Raw genomic sequence first — 15,639 nt, 5'->3', positions numbered from 1 at the left:
ACAAACTGTTGGGATGCATTAAATACCTAAAGCAGTAGCGCTGCTATCCCAGTATTTAAAGAACACTGTATTATTCACTAGTTTACACAGGAAACTAATTCTAATGTTAAACTTGAAATGTAGGGAACTATAGTTAATTTTTCAATTACCTACACATTTTGTTAAATTTTTTAAAATCATTTCACAGGTCCTGTATTATATCGTGTTATATACATGTGTCTTGTTTTATCACTTTTTCCTTTTGAACAACTTTATTCTGCAGCGGGTCGAGTGTTTTTTGGTAAGGAAGGTTGCTGAGGTTGCCTCCATTAATAATGATATATGTTGTTTGCAGGTATTACGGTTCTCCAAATAAAAGAAACGATTTAAGCGCAACTATTGTTATTTAAGTTTTGGGAAGGAGGCCGGTGCAGAGTGTTTTTGTAAAGAGCAGTGGGCTAATGAATGTGGGTTTGTAATCTTCCTGTTTTTGTATGTGACAAAATCAAGCTGTTTCATTTAAGCACAGTATATTGTGATATGATTTGCTTTATATTAATGCAGCAGGTAAACGTTCTACAGGCCTATTCACACATTTTACTGCTGTTTTAATGGGGGAGGGGGCAATATTCTTTGTGCCCCAGGGCCCAAAGAAGTCTTAATCCGCTTCTGCTAGCATACACAAACAATTACGCATGAAAAGGGTTTTTAAAGTTGAATACACCTTGCTGTAAACCTTCATGAAAGCCCACCAGATTGAAAATGGGCTGCTTTTCAAGTGTGCACAGATTAATGAATTATTTACAAGAACCAGCAAAAACGGACATGCCATGTCTCATTAACGACAGCATGCTGCTGGATACAATTTTACAGCCGGGCAATTTGAGACACTGAGGTGACTTACCTTGAAGGTCAATGGTTGATCTGAGAATTGTAACTGGGATGGTCTGGTCCACAAGACCAACAACTAAGCTACAGCAACTCTTAATTTACAGACAAGGTTTTACAAATACAGGTACTTTATATGCTGTAATGTTTATGTACCCAGTAGTACCACTAAAACAGTGCATCATCTGAAATATGCAAGCCACTGTGGAAGCAAATGCTGTGCAATATACAGTAGCAACCTATTAGGCCAAAGGTCAAGTCACCAGCACATGGAGGTATATAATCTCTTTATTATTTTGACATCATATTGAAAGTGGTTTTGCTATGCGGGGGTCTGCTTTTCTAAAATGTATTTCAATCTTGGTATGTGACAAGAGTTAAATGTAAAGTCTACTGAAGTGCAAAATTGGGCTTTACATTTTTTACCCTTTTCTAGAAGGCATTTAATTTATTTTCCTCTAATAATCCCCTCATGTAAAGCAGTAGATTGAGAGCACTGGTGACTGAAGATTTCTGCTAAACTACAGATCAGGTACAGTATGATGTAGGCAGCCAGATGTAGATACACTGCAATCCTTATGTAGCTCTACCCTGACCCAGATCGGTAAAAACAGTCTGGTAAAGGAGGCAGGTGTTGAAATGGCAAATAGTGCGCAGTAAAAAAAAATAAAAATTGAAGGGTCATGTGGACCAAAGGTATTTCATTACGTTTGTTTAACCAGTCAATGGGAAGGCATGCTGTTTTGTCAGCCTTATCCTTCTCACTCTCTGTCTGAATGGGTTATTTTTGTTGCATGGTAATGCACTGCCCTTTTGAAGGCTTAATAAAACAGTGTAGACATTGTTTTTGTTCACAAAAAAAAGATGATTTTTTGTTTCTATGTGACCTGCTGTAGAACTGGGTTGGTATCAGCTTCTTATGAAATCCAAAACCAACTACTTTAGGAGGCCTAACTACCCATGACTATCTTAAAGTGAACTGTTTAAAACACTTGCATGCGACACAGGGGCAGTGGCATGCTGTAAGGATTTTCTTTGTGAGCCTTACCAACGTGACATGGGTCACACACAATACAGTACAGTAAGAGGAACTATCTAGGGATACATTGCCATTCTGGACTCAGGAAGACAAAGGCCTTACATGGTTGTGACCTAACATGGGGAGTCTGAATACTAGGACGAATTAAAGACAAATTGGGAAAAAGTCCAAAAAAATGGTAAAATAAAAGCTACAGAAGGACATTAAGCAAGACAGTTTCCCACACTTGACTCCCTCCCACGCCGTCTTGATTTAAAGCAGCAGTGCCTCTTAAGCGTGTTCCACTTTAAACTAAAATACACTGTTATGCCTTACACTGAATATTTTTATTCTTCCACAGTTTAGTCTTCTGTGCACACTATTTCAGAAACCACAAGCTTCAATTCCCCCTTAAAACCAGCCTGCCACTTTATCACTGTGTGAACCAAACAAATACGCTACTACTTGCAACAACAGTTATTCACCATCCTCCATCAGGAGACCAAATAAACAACCCACAGTTCTAGCAATACAAAAATAAAAGACTGTACGACTCTGAAGAACTAGCAGATATTCCCCATACATAGATGCCTGTTTGTTTACAGGATGAAAGCAGCATCCTGTCACAGCAAGCGTATAAACAGTTTATTCAGATCTTCCTTTAAGTTTTAAGAAGATGCTTCTCATACTAGTTTATTTTGCGTGTTTAACAGCAGTTAAATTAGGCAATTAACAATTGGAACAAAAAAATCCCCAAAAAAACCCATTAACAAATATTTACAACTGTGCTGCTGCACTGGTGTTGTAAAACTGTAGCAGATGGTTAGGAACAATGTAAGTAAGTTATGTTTTGAACTGGTCTCACTGTTAACACTCTAACTTCTATTCAAAAATGTGTTTTTAAAAAAGTTTCTTCAAAATAGTCCACACTAGAACAACTGCCAAAACTGATCCGTCTTGCAGTTGCAGGATATACGAGGGCAGTGATATTTGGTGAAATTAAAACACACCTACTTCCACGGCCAGGCATTAACAACCAGCAGGAACAACTGTTCCCAGAGTAAGAAGAAAGCACTTGAAATGCGCATGAGCAGTTCGGCCCATTTAATAAGCAGCTAAGGTTGCCAGTACACACATAAATCAGATTAAACCTGAAACAACATTTCAGCTTCAGCTGTCAAGTGTAAAAAGCCAAGGTAAGTAGATATGGCCATAATCATTATATTAATTGGGAATCAGTTCTGCATGGATCATGGAAAATAACTGCTGCCAACAGGACATTAAAAACAAATCTAACACTACCGAATTCAGACAAGATCCTGTGCCACCTGTTTATCACTGGTAAGAATGATAACCGAGGCTTAAAATTCACTGCATTACTACCTATTAGTATTATCAGCCTAATCCTTGGTCTCTTCTTCATTGTCATGATAATGCTTTTGGTTCTTTGCTTTTTTGTTTGACTTTAACTTGGGATATGTATATTGAACTTGAAATGTTTTACATATCTGTTTATTCTTAAATTATATTCAGTCTCTCTCTTCTTCAAAAAGCTGCAATGGCTCAATGGAGCATCTGCTCCATAAACCTGTTCTGGTTATCAAATCCCTCCAGTACATCTGATAGCCAGGCTGCACAGTTCATAGTCCTCAATAGAAGCCCTGCTTCTCTCAGGCTCATTGAAATCATTACCTGGAAGGCACTCCAGATTACCGTGGTTACAGCTAACATGATACCTCAGAAGAGTGCTGTGTCCTCACCTGTGATTGGTTGATAGCCGTGTGGTTGCCATGGAAAGGAGACTGACGGTCTTTGTCACGGTGGTGTCGGCTGCTGTGTTTGCTGCGCTGAAGTTGCTGACGCAACTTTGCAATCTGCCGGAAGAAACAAGAAACTGTAATTAGGTTTGGGAGGCTGGGATTACAAAACTCTTTAACAAAACTTCATGTCTCTTTTTTTTTTTTTTAGCGACTCCATTTAAACTCTTGGAAAACTGCTGATTGTGAAACACACTTTAGTTTTTTCTCCCGTAACTTGATTGTGACTATGATTCTGTTTCACTTATAATGTTGAGGAAAAAAAAAAAAAAAAAGCAGCGCCTTATTTTTAATTCAAACCGAATGGAAACAGCGAGTGAAGTTAAATGGATTTATTTAAATCTTAATTGAGAGGACATTAAAAGGGACATCACATGACCAAAAATAAACACCGAAAACAAAGAGCCCTACTTATTTGTTATCGCAGGTGTGTGAGTGTGTGTATCCCCAGTTACATCACCATCCTAGGGGATTGCCTGTTTAAAAAAACAAGTTCTCTGACTGTTTAGATGAGAAAGCTAGGTCAAATCCTATGAGGCCACAGGAAGCAGGTGTAGCAGCTTCATATGGCACAGCTCCTGCTTGAGTGGAGACAGGAACTGTTAACCTATAAAAACACAGCAGGTAATGGTACTAAGACCTTAGATTCACTCTAGATGTGGGGAAGCATCTGACCTACACACTACCAAAAATCAAACTGCATATTGGTACCTGTTTTGTTCAGTATGGAATTATGTTGCTGCCCACTATTTCCCCAGGAGTTAGGGGTTTATTTTACACACTCACCCATGCCCTTAATCTGAACACAGTACCTCACACCCATCTGTTCGACTGGTCAAGAATATTCACTACACCACGATTATATGTCTGGAGATAAATCCACAAAAAAAACTGCAGAAAGCAACAGTATGATGTGATTTGGTACCAGAAGCAAAATCAACTTGTAATCTAGGGTTTTATTTAAAATATAAAAAATTAGTCATGTTATAAGGTTTATCAGCATAACACAAGACAGACAGATGTTAAATTCCTCCCTTGCTGATTCTAAAGTAGCCCAGGAGGAACTCGTGAACACAGTATAAGCGCTTTGCACAAGTGTCCTCAGAGAAGGTAATATGAGAAAGGAACAGTGATTTTGAACAACAGGTGGAGAGAGTGTTCCTTCTTACAATCCAGGTTCACAGAACTGAAAGGAGACGTATATGTAAAAGACAATTAAATAATACATTTTTAAAAAAGAGAAAGAAAAAACTGAAAATTGGTTTCAAGGAATGACAAAGATTAAAACAAATTCTAGATGCGTCTTTCGCAGGCAGCCCACTTGTTATCAAGCCAGGGAAAACTAGCCCACGCCTTTTCCGCAAGGTGTACTGCAGTGTACCGTGGAGAGGATTTCATGTGAATAGAGGTGGTTATTCTGGTTATTCTTGGAGGAACTAACTGCATAAGACCACAGCATTAGGTGAAACAAACATCTACAATACATTTTAATACATCCATCTACTAACAAATCAAATATTTTGTTTTACGTCCTGAAAACACATTATATTTCCACTGGGTACATCTCTGTCCCCTATTTTAATTGTTTCATGCTACTGCGTTAAATAAACAACAGGTATTGATACTACTGGGTCCCATTGCATAACCGGCAGAGCATTTATGACCATGGCACGTAAAGCTGCAGTTTTAGCTAGTGCAGCCACAAATGTACCTTATACCGTAATTTTACTTAACACACTATGTAACACAATTTTTGTTCCTGGGTAGTAAGTGTTATTTCCTAATTGCTTATGCCTCAAAAGTATAGAAAATGGCTATTATTCCCCACAAACTTTGCTTTTGTGACCAGGACAGTGATATTTCAAAATATCAATATTTCCAATGGGAAAATGGGCAAATGTGTGTCTTTTCGTTCACATAAAGTCAGAAAAAAACAACACATGAATCCAAATTAACATGTATTTATACTAAAGTAATATCTACAAAATATTTAGAAGTGAGTAGTTTTTCGAGATTTACGATTACACTAATCGTAAATCTCGAAAAACTACTCACTTCTAAATCTTTTGTAGTCATTTTTGTATTACTTTAGTATAAATATACATTTTATGTATACAAATATACAAATATATATTTTAAAACACTCGTGTAACATAGACCTGTTTATATCCCGTGTAACAATGACTATACACCAACATTAACACACAACACAAAATACACACAGGGTCGGGCACTTTGCCACATACCTTTAAAGATTTTATTAAAGATTTGTTTAACAAAATGTTGTGCCCTCGTTTGCTTGTTTTCCACATTCTGCATGCAGCAATTCACATAAATTGAACTAAAAGTTTAGCCACCCCTACCTATTTATAAAGTGAAGATGTATCTAAATTTAGATTTTTATTTTATTTTATTTGTGAACAAAATGTATCTGCTATACTTTCAAATGAAGGAGGGCTGGGCGATAGAGGAGCTGAGCTACAACAGTTCTGAAACACAAGCTCTGTGGACAGGGGTTGGTCAGATTAAACGCAATCTCTGCCTAGATAATTGATAGAGTCAATCTAAAACATCTAAAAAACACTGTTCTGAGCGATGGCAAAATGTTGATACTCTCTGTCATCTTTCTAGATTGCTTTTTGATACAGCACATGCGTAGACCAGATTAATCAATCAATTATTTTGTTTTAAATCGATCAACACCCACAGGCACGATTAATCGATTAATCTTTAATCGATTAAACCCCCTAATTAAGATGTCTGAAAAAGAAGGAATCAAAATTGAGGAATAAAAACAGCTGTAGCTGCAGATTGCATAAGGGGGGGGGGGGGGGGGGGGGGAGAGAGAAGTACAGTGGTTTGGACACAGAATACAACAATTCCAATATGAAGGGTATGAGAGGGAGTGCATTTCAAAAAATAAAAATAAAAACCTCTCTCAAACGCGTAGCACAGCCATTGTGAGCAATGTGTTTCGTTCAATCATAGTGTATTAACTTGTAAAACGTTTGATGTTTGTTTATGGAGAGAACCCCTTTTCAATTTACAAAATCAGCATTTAAATAGAAAATTGAATTCATCAAGTGGTTTCGGTATGAAAAGCAGCCCATATGCCAGGGGTGGTTACGGTGGTGGAGAGTTCTGGGTCTTAAGCAACTGCATGAAAAAATTATTAAAAAAAAACCCCAACACCACCACATTCTCATCTGGGTTAAGCCATTAGCAAGTGCAATATAACAGTTTTAACAGGGGGTCTTAATTTGACAAGACACCGGTACCACTGTGGTTCACTGCACACCGAGAATCATATGATAATGATTCCAAATCTGTAAAAGCATGGGCATGCTGAAATGTATAGAAGCAGCGCTAGGAACTGCCCTGACCCCCATTTGAATGGAACAAAGCACTGGGGAAGAAAATCGTTCCTGACCTCTTTAAGCTGGTCGGTGCTTCCCCAGGATGCCGAGCGCTTGTGAGAGCCTTTCTTCTTTTCGGAACATTCTTCTGCCCAGGCACTGGGAGTCTGCAGGGAAGAGAGGCACAGAATGAGCTTTAACAATTTCAACTGACACTTCATTATTCTCGCTTTATTTCAGCATGCCAGTGTATGTGCGTGTGCATGAGCGTGTGGGTTTGCATGTCTGTGAGGGAATCCCCCCACACAAACAGAGCATTTACTAAAGTGCTGCCCCTTCAGACCCTACATGTAGCTCTTCGTCCTGTTGTCTGCAGTTTCGTTTTAACCCCTTAACCTTTCCAGATGGCTTCTGACAGTCAGAAGTCAGGAATCAAGCTTGATTCGACACAATTAATTATTACATCACAATCTTTATTAAATATAGTAAGAACTTGTTAAAATAATGACCAGGCCATAACCCTAAGTAGGGTGACTGTCAACCTATAAAACTAGCCTGCAATAACCACTTCAAATCAGCCCCCCTTTGGTAGCTTTCCACTTTCATTTAGAGCTATTTTTTTCAATTATTAATGCATTACTACACATTCCAAGAGAGAAAACGGGTTTACATCCATGTAACACAAACATGCATAATTGTGGACGCTATATTGGAACTCATTACGCTCAATACATTTTTGATTTCGTTTTTAGCAATCCAGTATCAATATTACCTATCCTGTGGCACTGTCCTATTGCTTTGCAATAAGCTGTGAATCTGCTATGTACTCAATAACAAGTAAGGATGGCGAAATGAGTTTGAGAGCATGCCTCAGTTTTATAATGCATAGCTACGGGTAAAATCAATCATAAAAATACAACATAGCATAACCTACCCAATTAAAATGCAACTCAAATTGTTTTATTCCCAACCCCGGTTTGGGCAAAGGTCTTGGAAATATGAATATTTTTTGTGTCTATAATGTATTATTCTTTTTTTTTTTTTCTTAAAAATCAAAAGATCCCTCTTTTGGGCAAACTAATCAACATTGTGTAGAGAAAAGAATAATCTAATCATCATACCCCAGGGAGAAAAGAAAAAATACCAAAACAATGGATCAATGTTGTTTACTTTGAATTAGTTGTATAAAATCCCTAGTCAATCTGGACACGCATGAATACGAGGCAACCTTAGAAACAGCGTCTATTTACAGTGCACAACAGCACAGAGCTGTCAGATGGGATCGTAGTCAACCACTTTGTAGAGCCAAGTCATTACTACGTCAGATGTTTCAACATTAGTCCCCACTGAGGCAGCATCAAATGACAAGAAGGGGAGACCAAAAAGTCATCATAGTACAACGGTACAGTCAGCTGCATTTTAGCCAATACACCAAGGGCTTGGGGCCTTCCATTAATTGGTTTTCCTTATTCAAAGAAAACAGGATAAACCAGAACACAGTTGTTGCCAAATTGACTCTGGCGTTTGAAATTGGTCGTTCAGCAGAGCTTAAACATTGGAGGATCTAAAAATACTGCCACCCAACAGGTCATTAAAATAGTCCCTTTTGTGTTCCATACCAAAGCTATGAAAGTCAGTCTCTTACAGTGCATGATAGTCTCTTTAGTGTATTTTGGACTTTAAAAGCATGTAAAGCAATGAGAGATCAGTCACTGTTTATCAAAAACAAACTCCATGAAGAGCCCATACTCTAATGTCCTAAAAAAAAAAAAAAAAAAAAAAACACATTGAGGGAAGCACAGTAACTAGTATCATTGTTTAAAATACTTGGGCTAAAGCACTTTTGATCACTATGCTCAAGAGTCACGAGTCTGAATCCCAGAAACTGAACTCACTTACAGGGGATGCTTGTTTTGCTGAGATAGTGCAGCAAGTTCACTAAGGGCTGCACTTTCAACTGCCCTTGGACTGCATAGTCCCTTTAAAAAAAAAAAAATAAAAAATAAATAAATAAATATATAAAACACAGCTCAAAATGCAGGGAAACAGGGACGGCAAACCAGAAGTTGGTGGAAGGAAGGTAATATTCTTCACGTTGATGTTATGCATTGAAAATGATGTTGCCGATTGTAAGTGGTTCCTCCCCTATGCGTTATGCTAGACCAGCTTATTGCAAGTGTTTTACAGTATTTCTACTTGTACATGTATTGTCATAGGGCTGAATGATTTAACCAGGTTGTACCCCTTCATGGGCTTAATGGCCACTACAGAACTCTATAAGGAATATATGTGCCCACTGCCAGCCAGAATGCTAACAACTGCTGAGCCAAACTCACAGCATTTAACCAAGATGTCAGAGCAAGCTTGCAAGCACTGGTTATGGTAGCTATTGTAACCTAGTACACTGCCTATCCTCCATCTGGAACCAATTCACAAGTTCCAGTTTTATACCAGGGCATACAGCCATAAATCATCTTGAGAATTGAGTTACTGCCAATGTGGAAGCCCTAGACCATTATATATACTGGACAGGTAGCCGTAACAAAGACACAGCCTATCAATTCTATACAGAAAGAACCAAAAGATAACTACAGTAATTAAACAGATATGATCTGAAACAAAATATCTGGGATTTTTATACAAATGAAAATATTCGACAACATTACAAAATATAACCAGGACTGCTTGATGGCTTCCCCGAATATGACATGCATTCACCAGCTGAACTTACACAGTCGCCTATTGAATATCTTATTAGCATTAGTGTGGGTAGGTAGGTGTAGGTAGAGCTTTAAATCAGAAAGCTAGTGTTTCATGAACACAGACCCAAATTTGCAATTTTTCTTTACTGGTACTTTTGACGTAGGTCATATGGTCTGATTCAGCTACAATAGACCATTAGCAAGCGGTAAAGTTATTAAGTACAAAGCCAAGAAGCAGGAGAAACTTTTCATCTATAGTGTTAACCACTGAAAATATCTTCAACAGAATATTGCTTGTGCTAATGAGTTGGGAGAAAAAGAAAAGAATACAAAATTAAATTTGCTCTACTTTTGTTTATAAAAGGGTGTTTGATATGCAGCACTGGAGGTCTTTTTGGAAGCTTCTCTATTTATCAACAGAGCAAGGGTATGGCAAACAGCATCAATCTGCCATTGCTCCGCAAGTCTGCAGGACTGCCTTTCTAGGGGCTGAAGGTGCAGCTCAGTTCTGCACATGCAAATCTTGCTCTTTTTTATTGCTGGGCGGGAGTCCTCAGTTCTAACCACCACAGGCTTCTTCACTCATAACACAATAAAATGGCATTTTCTATTACAACTATTCTCTATCATCTCATTCTTTAAACCACTTTCTAACTTTGTGTAATTTTCCTTTCCTGAAAAACTATTTAGATTTCAAAGCAGGGCTGTCTTGTGCTGGAGAGGGAAACTCGACATGAACAGTTATCTGTGCCAACTTAACAAAAATGCAAAAAAAAAAAAAAAAAAAGAATGTAAAAGGATGCAGACACTTTATTAGGTATACCCCTTTACAAGGTCATGGTATTCCATTCACAGTGTAGCATGCAGGCCTAGATCATTTACAGTACTGGTTATTTAATTGGTTGTAAAAAATATCAAATCAGAGCTGATGCCTGACTGTAGAAATCAAGCAGCACTGTGCCATGTGTTTAAAGAATAGCAAACCTCCCAGAAGACAACTACCAATGCTGATCAATCTGTTAAACTCTGATAGGCGTTAATACCCAAAATAATCCAAACACTGAAGGTTGCGAAAACGTTGTACAGACGCTGAGTAAACCATAGGTAGTTAGACAGATGAGTTTTAACCATGCAGTAGCAGGCGAGACCACACCCTTTTTTCTCAAAACTATCACATGTTTTATTTATTTATATATATATATATATATATATATATATATATATATATAAACACTGTGTAACAATTTTTTTTTTTTTTTTTGGTTCTTGGGTAGTAAGTGTTATTTCCTAATTGCTTATGCCTCAAAAGTATAGAAAATGGCTATTATTCCCCACAAACTTTGCTTTTGTGACCAGGACAGTGATATTTTGAAATTTACCTATTTTCCAGAACATTCCAGACAGATTCAGTGCTGAGTAAACTTGGAGTAACTTCTAGAACTTTCTAGAACTTTCCAGTAATATAAATAGTAGTATAAATACAGGGGCCTTAAGCCCACCAGTTCAGTTTAGTTCCAGCTTCCTAAGTGGATACATATCTGCATTTTTCTGAGATGGCATCAAGAGGCTGCAAGCATCCGGCAGACGCATTTTGCTATGTCTGCGGCCAATTTATCAAGACAAGAGCGAAAAAGTACTCCGTGGAAGCATCTGCTAAGATGTGTGAGGCCTACAAGGCATATTTCGGCATGCCTGTCGGGGATCAAGACAAACCCTGGGCACCTCATTTCACCTGCGAGCACTGCAAAAAAAAAAAAAAAAAACTCTGGAAGGTAAGATGGACAATTGTTGCTCGGAATTTTATGTTATAAAATTTGTTAATTTTTAAAATTGTAAAATTTTTTAATTTTAAAATGTTTTACATTTTCAATGTTATTGAAAAAATATATCATGTATTGAAAAATGTTGCGAGAATCTCTTACACATTAGTCATGGGTGAAATAAATGTATTTTTGTAGGATGGTACAGAGGGGAAAAGAGAGCCATGAAGTTTGCTATCCCAAGAATTTGGCGGGAACCCACTGACCACTCAAGCAACTGCTACTTCTGCATGGTGGACCCTTCCAAACGTCGGACTGGCAAGAATGCACCTGCTATCACGTATCCGGACCTTCCTTCATCCATCGCCCCGGTGCCACACTGCCATGAGCTCCCCGTACCCACTCCTCTGGAGAGAGAGCAGCCGTCTTTAGAAGAGAGCAGCAAGTCAAAGAGCGAGGAAGACGTTGTAGATCCAGATGACAATTTCAGAGGTGGAGCTGAGGAGAGAAACCCATACCACCCCAACCAAAAAGAACTCAACGACTTGATTAGAGATCTTGGTCTCGCCAAGTCCAATGCTGAGCTTTTGACAAAGCTCAAGCAGTGGAACTTGTTGGATGAAAGTGTGCAAGTCGCAGATCAGAGGAAGCATCACCAACCTTTTTCCAGCTTCTTCACCCGTCAAGACGGGCTCTGTTTCTGCCACAACGTGACCAGTCTGTTCGAGGCAATCGGAATCGCCTGTAACCAGAATGAGTGGCGCCTCTTCATTGACAGCTCATCCAGGAGCCTCAAAGCTGTGCTGCTCCATAATGGTAACAAGTACCCGCCTCTTCCCCTGGCTCACTCAGTGCACCTCAAAGAGGATTACAACAGCATCAAGACCTTGCTGGACGCCTTGAAGTATGATGAGTACGGCTGGGAGGTCATAGGAGACTTCAAAATGGTGGCATTCCTGATGGGTCTCCAAGGCGGTTTTACCAAGTTTCCCTGCTATCTTTGCCTTTGGGACAGCAGGGACACCAAGGCGCACTACCACAGGCGGAACTGGCCACAGCGGACCGAGTTCTCTGTGAGGAGGAACAACGTCAAATGGGAGCCACTGGTGGACCCCCGGAAGGTGCTGATGCCACCACTGCACATCAAATTGGGCCTTATGAAACAATTTGTCAGAGCTCTAGATAAGGAGTCGGCAGCCTTCCAGTACCTTCAAGACTTCTTCCCTAAGCTGTCTGAGGCAAAGATCAAAGCCGGTGTCTTCGTCGGACCACAGATAAAGAAGATCCTGGAGTGCAATGAATTCCCCAAGAAGCTCACTAGTAAGGAGAAAGCGGCTTGGAACAGCTTTGTCGCAGTGGTTTGGGGCTTCCTGGGCAATCACAAGGCCGAAAACTATGTGGAGCTGGTTGAGACTCTGGTGAAGAACTACGGCACAATGGGCTGTAGGATGTCCTTCGAAGTCCATATCCTTGATGCTCATCTTGATAAATTCAAGGAGAACATGGGAGCGTACTCGGAGGAGCAAGGCGAGCGCTTCCACCAGGATATACTGGACTTTGAACGCCGCTACCAAGGACAGTATAACGAGAACATGATGGGAGACTACATTTGGGGGCTGATTCGTGAAAGTGATTTACAGTATAATCGTAAATCTCAAAACTACTCACTTCTAAATCTTTTGTAGTCATTTTTGTATTACTTTAGTATAAATATATGTTAATTTGGATCATATGTTGTTTTTTTCTGACTTTATGTGAACGAAAAGACACAAATTCACCCGTTTTCTCATTGGAAATAGATAAATTTCAAAATATCACTGTCCTGGTCACAAAAGTAAAGTTTGTGGGGAATAATAGCCATTTTCTATACTTTTGAGGCATAAGCAATTAGGAAATAACACTTACTACCCAGGAACAAAAATTGTGTTACATAGTGTAATCATTATGTAGAATTACAGCTCTACTGTACAACTGAGACTTAGAGAAAAAAAAAGACAGCTATACAGTATTATATGTATCTCAAATGACTAATTAGGGAAAAAAATGCAAAAACCTATACCTACGTCAGAAAAAAATGCATAGCCTTGAGTTAAGACTTGTTAGTGACAAGACTTGGGCACATTTTTTTTTATTTTTTATTTTTTTAAAGAATCTGGGTTAGTGTCTGAATTTCACAGTGCTTTACTGTAGCACCTAACTCACACATTCCACAGATATGAATCACGACGATGAACAGAGCTATATATTCTGTCAGCACACGTTCCCTTGGTATACTCTCTCTCTGCCCAAGGCTGGCGTAGGTGGGTATGATAATGGTTAGCCAATGGCAACAACATTAAGGGCATGAACTACTAGGCAAAACTGAGGGGGTGGCAGCAGGCACTGCTATAAGAAAATCCTACAGGTGTTTTCTATCCAAAGGGTAAACATAAAACGGTCTCTGTTCAGTAGTGTCGTTGCATGTGATTCATTTCACTGTCTGCATTCTCTCTGTTTCGGTTTTGTAAAAAATTACAGGGATTCATGATGCTGCTCTGAGGAACCAAGGAGAACCCCTCATCTTCAATGTCAGGTACTAGCCCAAATCTATTAGTTTCTGAATGCAAATCTCTATTATCTACACAAGTAGATAAAGGTTGCTGTATCCAGGATAAACATATAGAATACATACTACTAATCTTTACTTTAGTGTGTGTTCAACAGCAAAACATCATTAAAACACCTACAGCAGGCACGTCCATGTGCTAAATGATGAATATCGCTTATGTGCAGGTTCACAATCATCTCCCAGTTGATGTTCTTCAAGAAAAACGCACAATAGTCTGCAATAAATAAAATGGGATTGTGACAAAGTGCCCTCCCCTGTGTATATTATCTGTTATGTGTTGCGTGTGGTGTGTTTAAATGTTGGTGTATAGACATCGGTACACGGGATATAAACGGGTCTGTGTAACACAAGTGTTTAAAATGTATATGTGTAATTAGGCACGAGGATTGCAATGCACTTCACGTGCAAGTAAAATGTAATAATATGTGAGCACGAGGAATTGCACTTTATTAATTCACGTGCTAGGATTCAAGTGAATAATTAATTAGTAATTGAATCCCAGCACAACAGTATATATAGATGCACGTTTTCACATACTCGCGGTTGGGTGTTCGGTGAGTGGAGAACGGGATAGTAGATGGAGGTAAAAGGAATCATAATAATAATAATAATAATAATAATAATAGTAGTAGTTAAAGTATCTGCTCACCGTGTTTGTCTGTCTAGTCCGTTTTGTTTGTCTTTTTGTTTTGGCGACGTGTGCCGTGTCCTGTGTTTGTGTTTGTTTGTACAACCTTTTTATTTTCTGTTCTGTTTATTAAATGCTGAGCAAAACATTCGCTCAGCTCCACCAAACCACACCTCTCTGTCATTATTCCTTTTCCTGCTTCTGACGCCGCCCACTTGGGCCGTCTCTGTGACAGGGATGTAGGGGTAGTGCAGCCTATTCAACATTCGTTTTTACATTTGGAGGAAATAAGAAATCTACCTAGTTAACAAGTTTGCAGAAGCCAAAGACATCACAATCATACTGAGAAAGTGATTTACTCATTAAAACAGTATCTCAGGAACTAGGCAAGCACTTTAAAATGTAATAGTCACGCAGCAGAGCTCTTTATAGTGGTGTGTTCTCAAACTGTGGTAACCAGGGTTACTAAATGCCAATGCACAGACCACAACATACTACTGAATTGTTGACAGTGCTGCTGCTCTCCATACAGTATGCACTCCAATTGTAAATTAAAATTAGGCAACATGTCCTTGCACAGTAAACAAGATTTAAATATGATCCTCATAAAAAGCATTCTAAAAATAATTTTTAATTTACCAGGTCTCTATCAAAAGGAGTTGCAAGGTTCAGGTTACAGGTTCCTAGTGTGTACAATTCCTTTAAACATTTCTTACTGGGTAATATCCCTTTTTTTGCAGAATAGCTGGTCCAGAAATGAGAGGTCCGAGTATCTGACAAGTACAATTTAATTGATATGCATTTAAGATTATAATGTGTCTTTCACCAACCAGTTGTTTCATGCCAAACAGGAATGTTTGCTTTGATCTCTATACATACTTTA

General features: G+C 38.8%; 1 protein-coding gene across 1 annotated transcript in view; it reads right to left on the bottom strand.

Annotated features, from left to right (window-relative positions):
* The window catches only part of LOC121322278 (protein FAM117B-like), a 77,655-nt gene that overhangs the window by 20,119 nt on the left and 41,897 nt on the right, over nt 1-15,639 (bottom strand). Inside the window, exons 3-4 of the mRNA XM_041261998.1 lie at nt 7,133-7,225; nt 3,646-3,759 (exon numbers count right to left, since the gene is read on the bottom strand). Coding sequence (XP_041117932.1) covers nt 3,646-3,759; nt 7,133-7,225 — 207 coding nt within the window. The remainder of the gene's footprint in view (nt 1-3,645; nt 3,760-7,132; nt 7,226-15,639) is intronic.

This window comes from Polyodon spathula, chromosome 10 (assembly GCF_017654505.1).
Source record: "Polyodon spathula isolate WHYD16114869_AA chromosome 10, ASM1765450v1, whole genome shotgun sequence".
Taxonomy (NCBI): Eukaryota; Metazoa; Chordata; class Actinopteri; order Acipenseriformes; family Polyodontidae; genus Polyodon; species Polyodon spathula.
Note: the sequence above shows the minus strand (reverse complement) of the source record. Positions and strands in the feature narration are given on the sequence as shown.